This window comes from Camelus dromedarius, chromosome 6 (assembly GCF_036321535.1).
Source record: "Camelus dromedarius isolate mCamDro1 chromosome 6, mCamDro1.pat, whole genome shotgun sequence".
Lineage (NCBI taxonomy): Eukaryota > Metazoa > Chordata > Mammalia > Artiodactyla > Camelidae > Camelus > Camelus dromedarius.
In genome coordinates this window covers 12,413,981-12,429,170 of record NC_087441.1, presented here as the reverse complement: position 1 = coordinate 12,429,170, position 15,190 = coordinate 12,413,981, and the positions used below count along the sequence as shown (strand labels likewise).

Genomic DNA, 15,190 nt, shown 5'->3' with positions numbered 1-15,190 from the left:
GGGAAGTGCAGTGAAATGACTACAGATACAGGATATTAGAATGATGATTAACTGAAAAAACAAAGTTTATCAAATAGCTGTAGCTCCTGCTTCCTAGACAGTCAGAGACTATTTCCTGAGGATGAGGCGCCAGGGGCCCTGGAGAGGTGGAGGCCGATCCACTGTTCCCCATTGAGACCCTGGTCAGGGTTGTCAAGGTTTTGTGTTTGGCTCCTGGCAGTACATTGACCTTTCCTCCTACAGTGTTAACAATAGATCCAGCCTCTTTTCCTGGGGGCACTTGAGTAACACCAAGGGTCTAAATGAACTTCTCGTTTCTTTGTGTTTCAACCATAATATTCAAAAACCAATTGCTCACCAATCTGGCAGACCCGCTCAGGGCTAGAGCACCTTTCCTATGGGATTCCATCTTAATTATTCTAAGGGTTCTCTCAACTTAAATGTAAAAAATTAAAGCTTTAAAAATGAGCCTGCCTTCTAAATCTCTTGAATCCTGAAATTAAATGTCTCCAGATATCCTCAGAAGTGTGAGGTTGGGTTTGGGAGTGGAAGTGCTTTACGGACGGTCTGCAGGACACAGATGACTCTCTCCAGAGGTTGACCGAGTAGACTTTAATAAAGATATAGAAAGGAGAGTGTGATAAGGATTAAGGAGAGTTTAATAAATATGTTGAGAACCAGTGAGGTGGCAAAAGACCCGTGAAATAACCTCAGCCCCGCACCAGGAAGCTTTTGGCACTTCCAGGGCTGTAGAGGAGGGGCCACCAGACAGGTTCTGGCTCTTAGAGGAGGAATGTAGTCTCCTCCAAACCCTAGCTTATGGAGAATAAGTATTCAGAACCCTTTTTCTTCTAGTCTTCAGTCCCTTTAGTTTCCTACCAGTGCCTGCCTTTGGCTAAACTTGTCCAGAAGCTGGAGGACCACAGGGCGTGGATGACTCTGGAGGTCAACCTTCAAGGGCACAAAAAGCCGAGAGGGGAAGAGCAGAGAACAGATCCGAAGGGGCAGCTGGAGAGTATCCAGCAAAGGGGGGCACTTGGGTTTGTAATCTGTGCGAGCAGATCTGTCTTGAAAGCAGGTCAAAATTCAGGCTTCCTGGGGCTGGAGGGTAGGGGGCGCTTATAGGACTGAGGCAAAATGAAAGAAACAGGTTGAGAATCTGAAGGCCAGGAAGTGGGCTGGGGAAGCCTAAGGAGGGAGCCAGATGTCAAAGCTGGAGACCAGCCAGAATGACTGAAGGACAAAGGATTGGAGGAAGACATGAGGGCAGGACTCATTACTCCAGGATGGGTCTCAGCATTACCAGGCTTCTGTCTCATGGTCTTTCTAAAGTTGATTTTGATTCTAAGTAGGATACAGGCCCTTGGGCAAGCTCCTCCTAGGCAAAGCATGATCCTACAAAACGCAAGTTCATTCATAGAGTAATAGGGAGTATAAATTTTCACAGACCGTGTAGCATCATGTACAAAAACTTTAGCTTTAAAATGCTTCCTCTAACTCGACTTCTATTTTATCCCTCCATTCCACAGAAAATGTAATCTTAGTCATTTCTGGTTAAACACAGTCATTTTAAGATTTAAAATTCTGCAAGTTCAGGATTTGCTTTCTCCTTCTTCTTCCTCAGAGTATGTAGCATCTAAGTTTAACAATGTGAGATCTGGAAAGCTCCCTCTGGGTCCTGGTGCTCTATGCCATGCTGCCATCCACTGAGATGTGCAGTTCCCTCTGGTCTCTGGGCATGGTCTGGCCCTTGATCAATGATTGGTAGGCCCTTTCCACTTTTTTACTCCCAGAAGGCACTTAGGGTCTTCCAAGCAGGATATGGGGGACTTTCTTTGTCATACAGGTCTGTCTGCTTCCTCCTTTACAATCACGGAGTGTTTCTCCATGGCTTGCTGTGGCAATCAGATAATAAAAGAAGTCAAGTTAGCCTCTGCTGTTTAGTCCCCAAGTTCAGAGTTCTGTCATTCATCCCTTCAATCCTACCACAAAATCCCACCAATGAGGGGCAGAGGGTTGCCTCCCATCTCTAAGAAATCTCATCTCTTCCCCATCTCAGAGGTTCTTTCCTGGTCTCAGGGGGAATGCATATCATGGTGCAGGGCCCATAAGAACTCAGTGAATATTCTTGCCAAATCTTTCGTTCGAACATCTAGACCTCAGCATTCTAAAAGTCAGGAGCTAGACATCATTGCTTTCCATTTCCTCCACTGGTAACCTCTCCTTTCCTTGTGGCCCTCATGTATTCTGATCTCCACACAGAGGGGTTCACTGAGTTAGAGGCTGGTTACGTGGAATGTGTGGATGGTAGGAGGGGCACATGTATAAGGGATGACACTGTGAAGTAGATGAAATTTGTTCTTAAATCTTTACTACTTCACTTATTTACTTATTTTTATGGTATAGGTTCCAGCTGTAGAGCATCATAGTTCAACTACTCTGTATCCCACAAAATAATCACTTACCACAAGTCTGGTTACCATCCCTAACCATACAGTTGACGCTCTTCACCCATTTCACCCACACCCCCAACCCCCTTACCCTCTGCTATCTACTAATCTGATCTCTGTATCGATGAGTTTGTTTTTGTTTTATTTTGTTTATTTGTTTGTTTCATTTTTCTTTTAATTACACATATGAGAGAAATCATACAATATTTGTCTTTCTTTGTCTGATTATTTCATTTAGCACATTACCTTCAAGGTTCATCCACGTTGTCACAAGTGGATTTCATTTTAAAAAAATGATTTCATTCTTTTTTATGGCTGAGTAGTATTTCATCGTGTGTATAGACTGTATCTTCTTTATCCATTCATCAATCTATGAACACTAGGTTTTTTCCATTTCTTAGCTATTATAAATAATGCTACAATGAAGAGGTGTTTTAGATATAGGTATACATTATGCATATTACATATATGTGTATACATGCATATATTTTTTACATAGTATATATTAAAAGTATATATATGCATACACACATGTATATGTTTCCTAATACAAATTATTGAAAACTAAAGGACTTAAGAATACTAAGGTACACATGACCTCTTAAATACCTTCCCAAATGGGAGGCTCTAGACTAGATATTGATAAAGCTTTTCTGCAAAGAGCCAGATAGTAAATACTTTAGGTTTTGTGGGTAAAACAGTCTCAACTTGGCCGTTGTAGGACAAGAGTGGCCACAGACGATACATATGTGATGAGCATTTGCATGTTCCAATCAACCTTCATTTATGAGCACAAATTTAAGTGGCATATAATTTTCATGTGTAGCAGAGTATTTTTCTTCTTCTAATATCTTTCAGTCTTTTGAAAACATAAACACCATTCTTAGCTTGAGAGATGAAAAAACTGGAGAGCTGAGCCAGATGTGGCTCACAGCCAGTTGTTTACAGACCTAACCCTTCTGGATGACCCTGGCAAAGAGTGAACGGGTCTCGTGTGTGAGTGAGGGTGAGTTAGGCAGACAAGGTGGTCACATGGAGAGGCAAAGAGCACAGCTTCAGCTTATCATCCCTAGTGAGGACCTTCTATTAGCTCTTTGCACTAAGAAAAGAAGGGTGATTCTGGATTTCTGCCTAGCTCCTAAGCCTGAAAACCCCTTCCATCTGACTTTCCTACATTCAGTGTATTTTAGTTTAGAATGCCAGTTTTTTTTTTTTTCTGTCTGCCTTTGGTCCAGTTGTTCAAAAAAGGAGAGGCAGATGCCAATATTTTTATGAGTTTTTGTTTTCCTTACCTGACCTGTTAGCATCAATAACGGTAATAACAACAGTACAGGAAACTGCCAGTTCTTAATGGCAAGAAAGTTTTATCAAGATCAAAAGACCTAGGTTTCATTCCCTATTTGTAATTTCCACCTGGACGAATTTGCAAAAATTACTTAGCTCTGGGCTTCAGTTTACTTACTTGTAAAAGAAGGCTCTCGGAGATTTGTTCTAGTTGTATGAATGAATAGCAGTTCTTCTTTCTATAAATGTCATTTTAATGAGAAGCCTTAGGGTAGGAAGTGAGTTCTGTTAGAGATATGGGAATATGATGGAAAGATATGTCAAAGTAGGGGGAAAAGATGTAAACAGTAAACCCAGATTTGTATTTTTGTATTTACTGAGTTTTATAGTAAAAATAGTATTTAGGATAAACTTGGCTACAATATTTTTTCATATGTTTATTTTTTCTGGAAGATTCTGTAATTTAGCTGGTTAAGGAGCCTCTGGCTTCTATCCATTTCTTTGAAAGAAAAGAGAAGAAACACATTTTTTTAAAAGTCTGCAAATTAAGACTTTGAACCTGCAGATGGTGCTATGATCCCGTTTTGAAATTCGTTGTGCTTTCTAGTTTAAATTCACAGGGAAAGATGCAGTTCTTTGATTTAGTTTATTTTTATCAAGGTAATAAGATTAAATTAATTCTCTTTATTTTTGTGTTTTATTATTTTAATGGGAGAAACTATAGAAAACCTACTGTAGTTACTCTTTGTGAATGCCAAGTGCATGCTTAGACAAAAATAATAAAATATTTTTGTCTTTTTTTCTTTTAGATTTTTGTTTATTGATCAACATTGGTTTTCCTATGACTCTCAGTCAACTTATTTTGCTGTTTCTGTTCCTAAATAAAATTGCTTCACTGGGAATTAGGTGATGAAGAGCTAAGGATAAAAAATTCCATCTGAGAATGATTTCAACCTCGAGAGTTTGTAATAATCAGGTAAAAAAAGATTTCCTGGAATTAAGCCACAGGAACTCTGGCTTAAGTCAGAGCTGTCAACTGGGAAACAAATTTCCAGACATTTTGAAATGTAATTCATTTAATTTTTCTTGTAACTGGGTTAGAAAATATGATTAAGCTTAGCAAGTATTCTTTTACTGAATCAGTCTGACTTTGAGTGGAGCAAATAGACCCTAAAATCTTAAAGTAGAAGAAAGAAATGGAGTTTTAGAGCTGTCATCCCCTTGAGAAACTTGCAAACAAAAATGGGAAAGAATACACACTGTGGCCATTTTTTTTTTAAATAAAAGGAAAGGTAGCATTTTATTTTATTGTCCATGAAGTTGTTCATGTGGCTGTATTTTTACCTTAAACTCTGATTGAATGTATGCTAGGCTACTTGGACTTAAAAACCCGCAAACAGAGAACTTATAAAACTGATGAGTATAGAATTTAAAAAGGAAGGAAAACTGAACCTCTTGAGCTACCCAGTATGATAGTTTATTTATTTATTTTTTGGATCATTTGAGGCTGTTTATGTGGAAATGCATTGGGAATTATGACATTTTATACTAACATGAGACAGCAGTTAATACTACCATCCTATACCACAGTGTGCATATTACACTATCTTAGAGAATATTTGAAAATTTATCCTGGGATTAGTTTCAATATAAAGAAAATGTAATAATAGAAAGAATATGGAAAATTATTTCTAGATGTATTTAAAATTAGATCTCAAGAAAGATTAAAATCAGGATCTACATGAAGAGTATAAAAATTTTTTAAAAGGCTTTAGGGCAATTGATGCTTTGTAATAAAGGAGAATTATACATTTGTAAGCATATGAGCCTAAGCATTTGTCGCTTTCTGTATCTGTTCCTACACATAAAATCCTTATTTTCTGAAGGAATTCCAGTGGCCCTGGCACTAATCAGTCCCTTACTTCATAACTACTAATTAAAGATTAAAACATTTCGGATTAAGCTTGGTCCTTTTTTTGTTTAAAGAAAAGTAAGCTTCCTCTTTATATCTTACATCTTGAAGTTAGTCACCCTAAATTTATATAAATCAGGCATAATGACAACTTAATAAGAACCTCGAGCCTTATTCATCCCATGGGAATACTACTGTGACGTCTTCAGAAAGCTTTGTGATTGCTCAGCCCTACGTAGAAGCCCTATAAAATGATGGGCTTTGAAATGCTGGTTAGGGTAGAGTGAAAAGCAGCGCTGGCAAGAGTAGCCAGCACCAAGTTCTGGCTCAGCTCTAAGGACAAGAGAGCTGGTGGAGCCTGTCGGCCTCGCAGGACGTCAGCACCTGAGACAGCTCTAATACTCTCCTTGGAACAGAAAGCCTCCGAGGAACACTCCTCGGCCAGGTAAGTGGAAGCTTTACTTCCTTCTTTTTTAGTCTCCCCACTGTCTCTAGAACTTTTCTCAGGGTATACTGTATTTTATTTTCCCTTGAAAAGAATTTTACAGTGTTCCTCCTTTACAACATAAAGGACAAATTTCTCCAGTCTCCTGGTAAGTTTAGAAATGTCTCAACTTCTCACATATGAATGAGTTTTCTGAATTCTTTGGTTGGAAAATGCTTTACCCTGCTTGTTCTTTTACTCAATGTTCTTTTTAAAATAATGCATTAAAATAAGGGTTTTTTTTTTTTTGACTTGTATGTAAATGTTTGACTGAAGGGTTCAATAATACATTTGTTTTGGAAGTTTCAACTTGTTTTGTGGTGCCATCTTTTCTATTTCATATGTTAGTTATGTGAACCTAAGAAGCATTTATTTTTCTCTTTAAGTTTAAATACTGTGAGTCTTACAGACAGCACAATAAACAGACATCAAACTCACAACTTTCTATGTGGAAACTACTTTGAAGTGAAATATGCAAGTGAATTAGGTGTAAAAATACACAAGCTTTGCATTCAATGTATATTTTCTTTTATGGCAAAATTTATTTCAGTGGTAATATGTGGTTCAATGATTTTTTTATATGAATTTTTACTATTAATTGAGTTAATTTGTTCAAACCCATATTAAGCTCCCAGTAATATCTATAGTTAAAAGAGGAAAATGTATATACAAATAATTTTATATATATACACACACACACACGTATAGACACACATTATTAAAGAGATGGCACTCCAGTTTTATATTAATCAAATACTAAAAACTTAAAGGAGAAGAACAAATTTCATTTCCTTGAAGCTATTTCCTTAGAAAAGATGTTAAACATGGATGTTACAACTCTGTTATAAGAAGATTGTCCCCAGGGTAACTTCCAGTACTGTAAAAGTATTGCATTCAATATATAGTTGTGCCTGCTGAGAGATAGGCAGCAGTTGAAAAGAATCTTAATTTTTATTCAAGCATCTTTCACTCCCTGCCCCCCAAAAACCTTCTTGATTTAAAAAGTAACCGTATTGTAGTAATCACATTGCAATCTTTCGACAAGGTGAAAAGTACCTTTTCTAAACTCCGCAAGATCCTTTGAAAATTACTGCTGGACACTCAGAATTACCTCGCTGGTACATGTGTGGTTGGAAAAGCTGATGTGATTCTCTCCCTTTCAAGGTACAGAGATGGAAACCAGAAGTAAGCCCCAGCTCCTCGTGCTCCTGACACTTTTCAGCGTGCTCTTCTCGCAAACCTTGGCATGGCCTCTTTTTGGAGAACCTTCTGCTCTGAGGTAGGTTCCCTTCAATTCAGATAGTTGAACACCCTTTCTCCATATACATGGGGATTTCCTACATGTTATTTGGGGCAGCTCATTAAAAAACATTTGTATTATTTATTCAAATCTGTTGGCTGATGTTTGAAGCAAATTACTTTCAACTTCAGGTCAACATGATTATTCTGAGTCTCGGAATTCACTCACAGGGCAGGAGAGACAGTGTCGATGACTAGTTTTATAGGGAGCGTGGATCACATTTGTAAGCAAGGTGGAAGGAAGATTTGGCTTTCCTTTCATTCAAAACCAGTTTTAGATGAGCAGTAAGCTGGTCTCCATTATCATCTCAGTTCAGTTGTTTCTGATAGAAAAATAGATGTCTAGTTGCCTATCTCATTTTAGCTCATTGTCAAGATCAGTTAGTAAATAAAATCACAAGATCAGTAGCTGATTAGAGGAATATGCATAAGATCATGTTGGACAAGCCTATCTAAGCAGAATCAATTTGTCAATATTAAAAATTGTTGGATAATTGTCCTACTGAGATACCTCCCCCCATGAGTGAATTTTAAGGTACTTGATTTTTTTTTATCAGAAATCCTTAGTTTTACTGCTCTCTAGGTTGTGTTTTATATTTCAACTTTATATAGTATAATACAACTCATATTTAAAGCATTATCTGAAATAAATTTATGCTAGGGAGGTAAACAGTAAACGGAAACTACATTAGCTTGATTTTTCCTTCCAGTTTACAGGGACTACTGTATCTAGGGACAAATAATCATTTCTTTGCTTATTTTCTTACTCCTGATTCAAGTTAGACTTATGCTCAATAGAGTGAATACTCTTGTTCAAGGTAGACTTATGCTCAATAGAGGGAATAATCTCTTAGCTGTTAGTGTTCACTGTGAAATCTCCTTAAACCCACATCTTACGTTGCTTTGATAACTAAATAGAATGAGTCCATCTGAATGGTTGTATCACGACAGTTGAATCATCTCAAGAATGCTGAAGTTTGCACTGATTGCTAGGTTTCATATTCAAAGAGGACTGCTTATTACTGACTACCAAATACTGCTTCACTAAAGGTACATGAGTGCCAGGGGCCGGCACACCCCTTAGAAGTTCACTCTAACATTGAAAATACACACACGTAATGTTAACATTGTGCTGATGTTCAAAATGTGCATGCATTCACAAATGGAGTCATATTCCATGGATAGGCATGAATATTCTTAGTCTTGCAGCAAAGCATTGTACGTCCCTCGTTAAAATGGTGTTACTACGTAAGATTAGAAGAAAAGGAAGCTCCACAAAATTCACTGAATTTGAGTACCTATTCAGAGATGGAGAGATTCTTTGGAGTTGGTCAAATACATAGAAATATATCACACCAAGGTGAATCTTTGAAATAAAGTTTAGGGACTTAAGAGAAAGAAAAAGTAATTTATGCTAGCTCTTGAGAAATGTTTGAGACAATTGATACTGACCATAAACAAATTTATGAATTGCTCCCAGTTTTCATACTGAATATGAAAAAATTTCTAAAGTTTCTATTTTGTGTAAAATCTTTCTACCTGTGAAACTGAACTTAGCAAAGTGGAGCTATTGCCAAGGGAGTGTATTTGGCATAATGCTCTGATAAGATTGAACTAAGTAGCTCTTGGGTTTGATACACAGAGCTTGTAAAAGCTGTATGGGATCTATTTTATGGGGTAAATTAAAACTTCACTACTCAGACTCTTGTAAACCCTAGAAGCCATGAAATCAATTACGCTATCCATATATTGTGAATGTGTGATATACACTAAGATTCTGAGTATCTTACTTCAAACGATTATAAGCCATAAGTGCTATCTTTTAAGAAAAGAATGTATTTACTTCACTGTATTTTCTCCTAACAGGATGGGTGACAGAATACCATTTGAGGGAGCAAATGAACCCGATCAAGTTTCATTAAAAGCAGACACTGATGTTTTACAAAATGCATTAGTTGAAGATGACACACCTTATTATGACCTATCCAGGTAAGTTCATTTTTACTGAGTTTTATCTTAGAAAATACACTTTTGAAATATAAATATTTTATTTTTGTGGCACCATGAACCATGAAGCTGTTCTCATAGCATCCCACTACACGTTCCCATGCTGCATGGCTTCATTCAGCCTGATTTATGGAAGCTCTTGCTGGTACACAGTTTTCCTGTAGAGAAGTTGTAACAGATGAGGCGGAGCAAATCACTCACTTACTCTGCTGTATAAAATTTTAACATCAGAAGTTGTGCCAATTCCATGATGGAAGAAGCTCTAAGGCAAGAAGTTCATCTCTCTGGAAAGAAAAAGTGTCTAATAATAAAAGCTAGTCATTTCACAGAACCATTTGTCCAGAGCAGCATTCAAGTACAGACAGAATAACTCTATACTGAAGACAAAATATAAAATATTTATCTTTTGGATGAAAAATTTGGTTGATAAGCTCTAAGATCCTCTCTATCTTAAGAGATTTTGTTTCTAAATATTTTGGCAGAAGAAATAACAAAAGGCATAGTAGGGTTTTTGCTAAAATCAGGATAATTTCTCCTTGCCTATATCTATATTTACAGTAGAAGAAATAAAGCACCATAAATAAATAGAAAATAAATATTGTATATTTTCCCACCAATATTTCTTAGAAAAGAAGTAGTTTTATAGATTCTACCAGGAAGCATTATTTTAATATTGAGATATGCTTCTAAGAAAGCTAATGTCTTTACTTTTACAAATTTGGGGGCTGGAAATATAGAATATATTTGATATAAGTGGCTAGACTATATCTTATATTCAGTTGTTAGAAAACCTCCTTTTGGACTTAAGTTTGCATGGGGACCTTTCAAATAAGCTAAGTTTCATTTTTACTTAATGAGCCAAAATAATATTTTAGCAAACTCTGTACAAAATCACGGCCGTCTTTTCCTCCTTGTTTCAGATACGCCAGACATGCTGATGGGGTATTCACCAGCGACTTTAGCAGACTCCTGGGCCAACTTTCTGCCAAAAAATACCTTGAGTCCCTTATTGGAAAGCGAGTCAGGTAAAGAGAATTTACCATTTTTTAAAAAATACGTTACAATGATTAAATCTGAAGGTTACCTTTTTTACTGTAATTTATTTACTTTATTCAAAATTGATAACTCTTGATAATGTTTAATTACTTATAAAATACCTTAGATTCTTCAATAAAATATTCTCGACCCATGGATTAAGAAACTAAGTTTTCCTAGTAATATCGTAGTCATTGGCTCCAGACACACTTATCTTTCTTAGATAATAATCATGTATAAATCTACAAACACATTGAACTAGACACAGTAAACTTCCCTATATAAACTGAAGTGAATTTTAAGGTTAACCACAGTGTTTCTGTTTTACTTTCTGCTCAAATCAAGCATTGAAAGATTCTACCTTTAAATGGCCAGTAGCTGATTATTTAGATGCCACTCGTTAGGGTGGGAGAGCTTCATAAAGAAGCATTAATTTTTAACGAACTTTGCCTTCCAGTGGCAGAACACAACTTCAAGTATCTCTCTCTTTTTTTTTTCTTTTTTCTCTTTGATAAATTGTTTGTTCAGTTGGTACAGCAAGTGTCTTAAGGCACTCCCTGTAAAAGCCAAAATACATCAGATTATTCTTTGCTCCTCTGTCTTTAGCTTAGATGTATTTTCCTTTCAGTTTTTTTTTTTTTTTTTAATGATGGGAAATGAGTTGGGTGTTGGAATTATCTGATTCCAAAAAATTCAGACCTTTGGTACATTTGTCATTTCTTCGTTAAAACTCTTTGTTTTCCATATCCTCACATTCCTTAGCCATAGCATCTCAGAAGACCAGGGGCCAATCAAACGCCACTCGGATGCGGTCTTCACTGACAACTACACCCGCCTTCGAAAACAAATGGCTGTAAAGAAATACTTGAACTCAATTCTAAACGGAAAGAGGAGGTAAAGAAACAGGACACTTGCTAAAGTGAGAAATCATAAATGAATTTCACAATAACAGCTGTATATGGAGACAAATCTATTTATTTTGTTACCTATCTGTGCTCTTTGAAACAGTAATTCTCAACCTCAGCTAGCATGAAACTACCCTGGAGAATTTTAAAATATGGATATCTGGGTCTCATCCAAAACCAATTGCCAGAAATTAGGGTCTCTAGAGTGTGGGTTCTAGATACTGGTGTTTTTTCACAGCTCGCTATGTGATTCTACTTTGTCTCCAGGGTTAAAAATGATGACTGTAGAGACTTCTAGTCTGAGTCTGGGCATACGTTTTATCAAAAGTGCTGATTTAAAAAATATGTATAGGGCAGTCAACCAGCAATTTGGTACCACATGGAATTTTTTACATGAGTATTTAATATCTGTATTTTACCAAATTAAACCATGAATTATTTTGTCTTCTCAGATTTGGAAACCTGTGTCTCTCCATGATGTATAAATACTGCAGCATGATATATAGGCAATGGGGTGCTCTCTCTTTTCACTCCAGTATTTCTGTTTAGATGGCATTGAGAACAGTTCTGTTTGGGTGAGATCAGGCAAGAGGACTCTCTTTGCCCAGCAGGTTATACTTCTGTAAGAAAACTTTTAGACACTCTGAGGTTGAAGAAGCATTCATAGGTAATGACTCACCTGAAAGATAACTGTTTGGCCCCCAGAGAATTTTACAGACCACCTAGAACAGCCTCGGTCACACGTCATCTTTTCTCTGGAAGCTTTCTCCTCTAAGAGCCTTAACACGCACAATTTTCTTTTTCTGATCTGCAGCAGTGAGGGAGAATCTCCTGACTTTCTTGAAGGGTTAGAAAAATGATGAAAGAGCTCTTTGGAGCAAAGCTCCCGACAACTTCCCGGTGGTGAGTCTATCTGTGCATCCTTATTATATTCTACCAGGCATCATCTAATTATTGAAGTAGGTAAGAGTCACTTGTCAGAAAACTTCTTAGCGTTCTCTCGATGAGACCTCATCCAAGAAAGACACTTCCACCTGAATGGACCTCAGCTCGGTACACATCTTGAAATGATTCACACAGTGTCCTGATGGCGTACAAGAGGAAGCTCACAATGCGTAAGCAGTTTGGTGTCTCCTGGTTTACTCAGGCTCATTCCTATCCCTTTGATGAGCTATTAAAAAAGGAGACTGGCTCACACTAATGAGAAAACTGGCTTTCTCTTTGATAGTCAAGCCATGCTGCTTTGATTAATTTAAGGTCTAGTCCCACAATTGACCGTTAGCGGCTCATTTAACTTAAGGACAAGGAAACACCACAAAGTTACAGTGTGGCATGGCTTGTTATCGTAAAAATATCAAGATGCTTCAGGTCTAATTGTATTTCTTGAAACATAGCAAACTTCATGCAGCAAAAATTATGTTAGCTTATTTTACCTGTAAAGTGAGTGTAGGTACTAGACTCCAATAATATTCACTGTAATATATATATATTTTTAAAATATTGAGTTCTCTTTTGGGGGGAGGTAATAAAGTTTATTTATTTATTTGTTTATTTATTTGTTTGCTTATTTATTATTTAATGGAGGTACTAGGGGTTGATGCCTGGATCTTATGCATGATAAGCAGGCCCTCTACCACTGAGCTATACCTCCCCCTTGTGAAATATTTTTTGAGTAAAGAAAGCATGAATAGGTTTTTTCCTTTGTTAAGTGACAAGCTTGTTGTCAAAATTGTTTTAATGTAAATGTAGATACAAGACATATTTCTTTCTTGAGTTATATTCATGTTTCCATTTGCTCATAAAATATTTTTACAATGTTTGGCAAACCTTTAAAGAAGTTATATGGCATCACTATATCAGGTTGTCAAAATTTTCTCCTAAGGACTACAAGTAAATACTTTGGGCTTTGTGTATTCTGTGGTTTCTGTAACCCTCAACTCTACTAGTGTAGCACGAGAGATGCCTCTAAGAGAGATACATGGTCAGGGGCACTGCAAGTGCTCATTCCTCATCACGTATAGACATTTCAGAGAAGCGAATTCCTTTGGTCAAAAAGGAGAGTTAGTTACATATGACTTCTTGAAAAAATGTTTATAAAAATAAGACTTTTCCATTAAATTAAGAAATATAATAGCACTACAATATAAAGAAGAATTAACCACTCTGTCTTTTTATGAGATTCCATCCTCCAACCTTTGATTTTGTGAATGGGTGACATTGGACAAATTCTTTTTTTGGGGGGGATAGGTAATTAGTTTTATTTATTTTTAATGGCAGTGCTGGGAATTGAACCCAGGACCTTGTGCACGTTAGGCACACACTCCACCACTGAGCTATACCCTCCCCGTCAGACAAATTCTTTAGGAACTTTTGTTGCTCAACCAATTGTGAAAATTACAAATGAGTGAGTATTTATGGCTAATGATAGAAGCTCTTCATCCTCTGGCTCCTTTTCCAAAGAGAAGTCCCTTGGCAGATTCCTTCTTAATATCTCAGAACATAATCTCCTCTCACAAGCTGCTGATAAGGGGCAAAGAAAAAGACGTTTTTATCAGATGAGTGGATAAGTAAATGAAAGTGGAATGCTGTAAGTAGAAATGTTTCTATGCTTAAAAACCCCAATTCTTTCTTTTTCAGAATTCTTGAAGGAAAACGATAAGCGAAGTCATTCTATTTTGAGTTCTTCATAAGTAATTCAAGAAAACAGCTTCAGTATCAAAACCAAATAAATACATTGTGTCGTGAACATTGTGATTTATTTTATTCTAATGTAATAACTGTGATGTTTACATTGTAAATATTATTTGTGAGTTCTAAACTTTGTCTTTAACTCATGAAAATCCTGTAATTTCATATGCTGTGTATCCTTTCTATTGAAAATGTATTTAATGATAAGTAAATACTAGGTTAATTTCAATTGTATGAGGCTTTTTGGAAGAGTGATAATAGAGCAAAACTGATGTGTTTATTTATAGGGCATGCAGAGGAGCGAAGCATATAATCAGCAATCTAAATGTGAATGTTGAGAAGATGGAATGCTGTGTTAAATAAACCTCAGAGTGTCTAAGGGATTACCAAAACAAAGATAGAAAGACATCCTCCAAAAAAGATGTTCAGAAAATGATGTGTGTTTCTGCATTCTTAGGCAACATTTCTTTTGAATGAGATTTAAAAAGCTCTCAGATTTGAATCTCCAATTGCCAGAAGCTCTCTTCTGATCTAATGTTTTGGTTAAGGAGAATGGCCTCAACTTCTGACACTGGACTTTTCCTTTATGCTTGTGTTAAGTAAGTGTAAAATGTAAACTGAATGGACCATTTGTTTTTCAGTGATTAGTAGTTTTTCCATAATCACTCAAATAATGTTTAGGGCTTTCTTCAGTGAATGCACATTTGGAGAAACAACTATTTTTCCAAAATGATTGTAAGAAATTAAATATAGAAAATAAAGACCTTTGATTTTCATTGCAGACACTTACTATTGTTTTCATTTCTTTAAAAAATGATGCAGCAGTAACCCATTGTAGCTCTGAAGTTCTAGGAACTAGATGGTTTTTGTGATATTGGAGGTAGGGTTATGTTTGATTTTGTGTATGTCCTAAAACGATGGTGACTTAAATAAGAGAAAAATTTCTTTCTCACACAAGGCCAGAAGTAAAATGTCAAAGGTTAGTATGATGGTTCTATTCCACAAAGCCCTCAGTAATCTAAACCCCTTCCAGCTCACGTCTCATTTCCTAGGACATGGCTCTTCTCATGATCCAAAATTGCAGCTAGAGTTCCAGCCATCCTACCTGCATTTCAGGCAGTAGGAT

General features: G+C 36.5%; 1 protein-coding gene across 1 annotated transcript; it reads left to right on the top strand.

Annotated features, from left to right (window-relative positions):
• The first annotated feature begins 5,929 nt into the window (after window positions 1-5,929).
• On the top strand, window positions 5,930-14,845 carry VIP (vasoactive intestinal peptide). The gene is made up of 7 exons (XM_010994013.3): window positions 5,930-6,091; window positions 7,295-7,409; window positions 9,296-9,418; window positions 10,357-10,461; window positions 11,234-11,365; window positions 12,191-12,279; window positions 14,014-14,845. Exons 2-6 carry the CDS (start codon window positions 7,303-7,305, stop codon window positions 12,234-12,236), a joined length of 513 nt encoding a protein of 170 aa, XP_010992315.1. The 5' UTR covers window positions 5,930-6,091; window positions 7,295-7,302; the 3' UTR covers window positions 12,237-12,279; window positions 14,014-14,845.
• The last annotated feature ends 345 nt before the right edge of the window (window positions 14,846-15,190 follow it).

Coding starts and splice junctions, on each gene's coding strand:
- VIP (XM_010994013.3), top strand. CDS start 7,303: ATGGAAACCAGAAGTAAGCCCCAGCTCCTCGTGCTCCTGACACTTTTC. Junction 10,462..11,233: donor CTTATTGGAAAGCGAGTCAG/GTAAAGAGAATT, acceptor CACATTCCTTAG/CCATAGCATCTCAGAAGACC. Junction 11,366..12,190: donor ATTCTAAACGGAAAGAGGAG/GTAAAGAAACAG, acceptor TCTGATCTGCAG/CAGTGAGGGAGAATCTCCTG.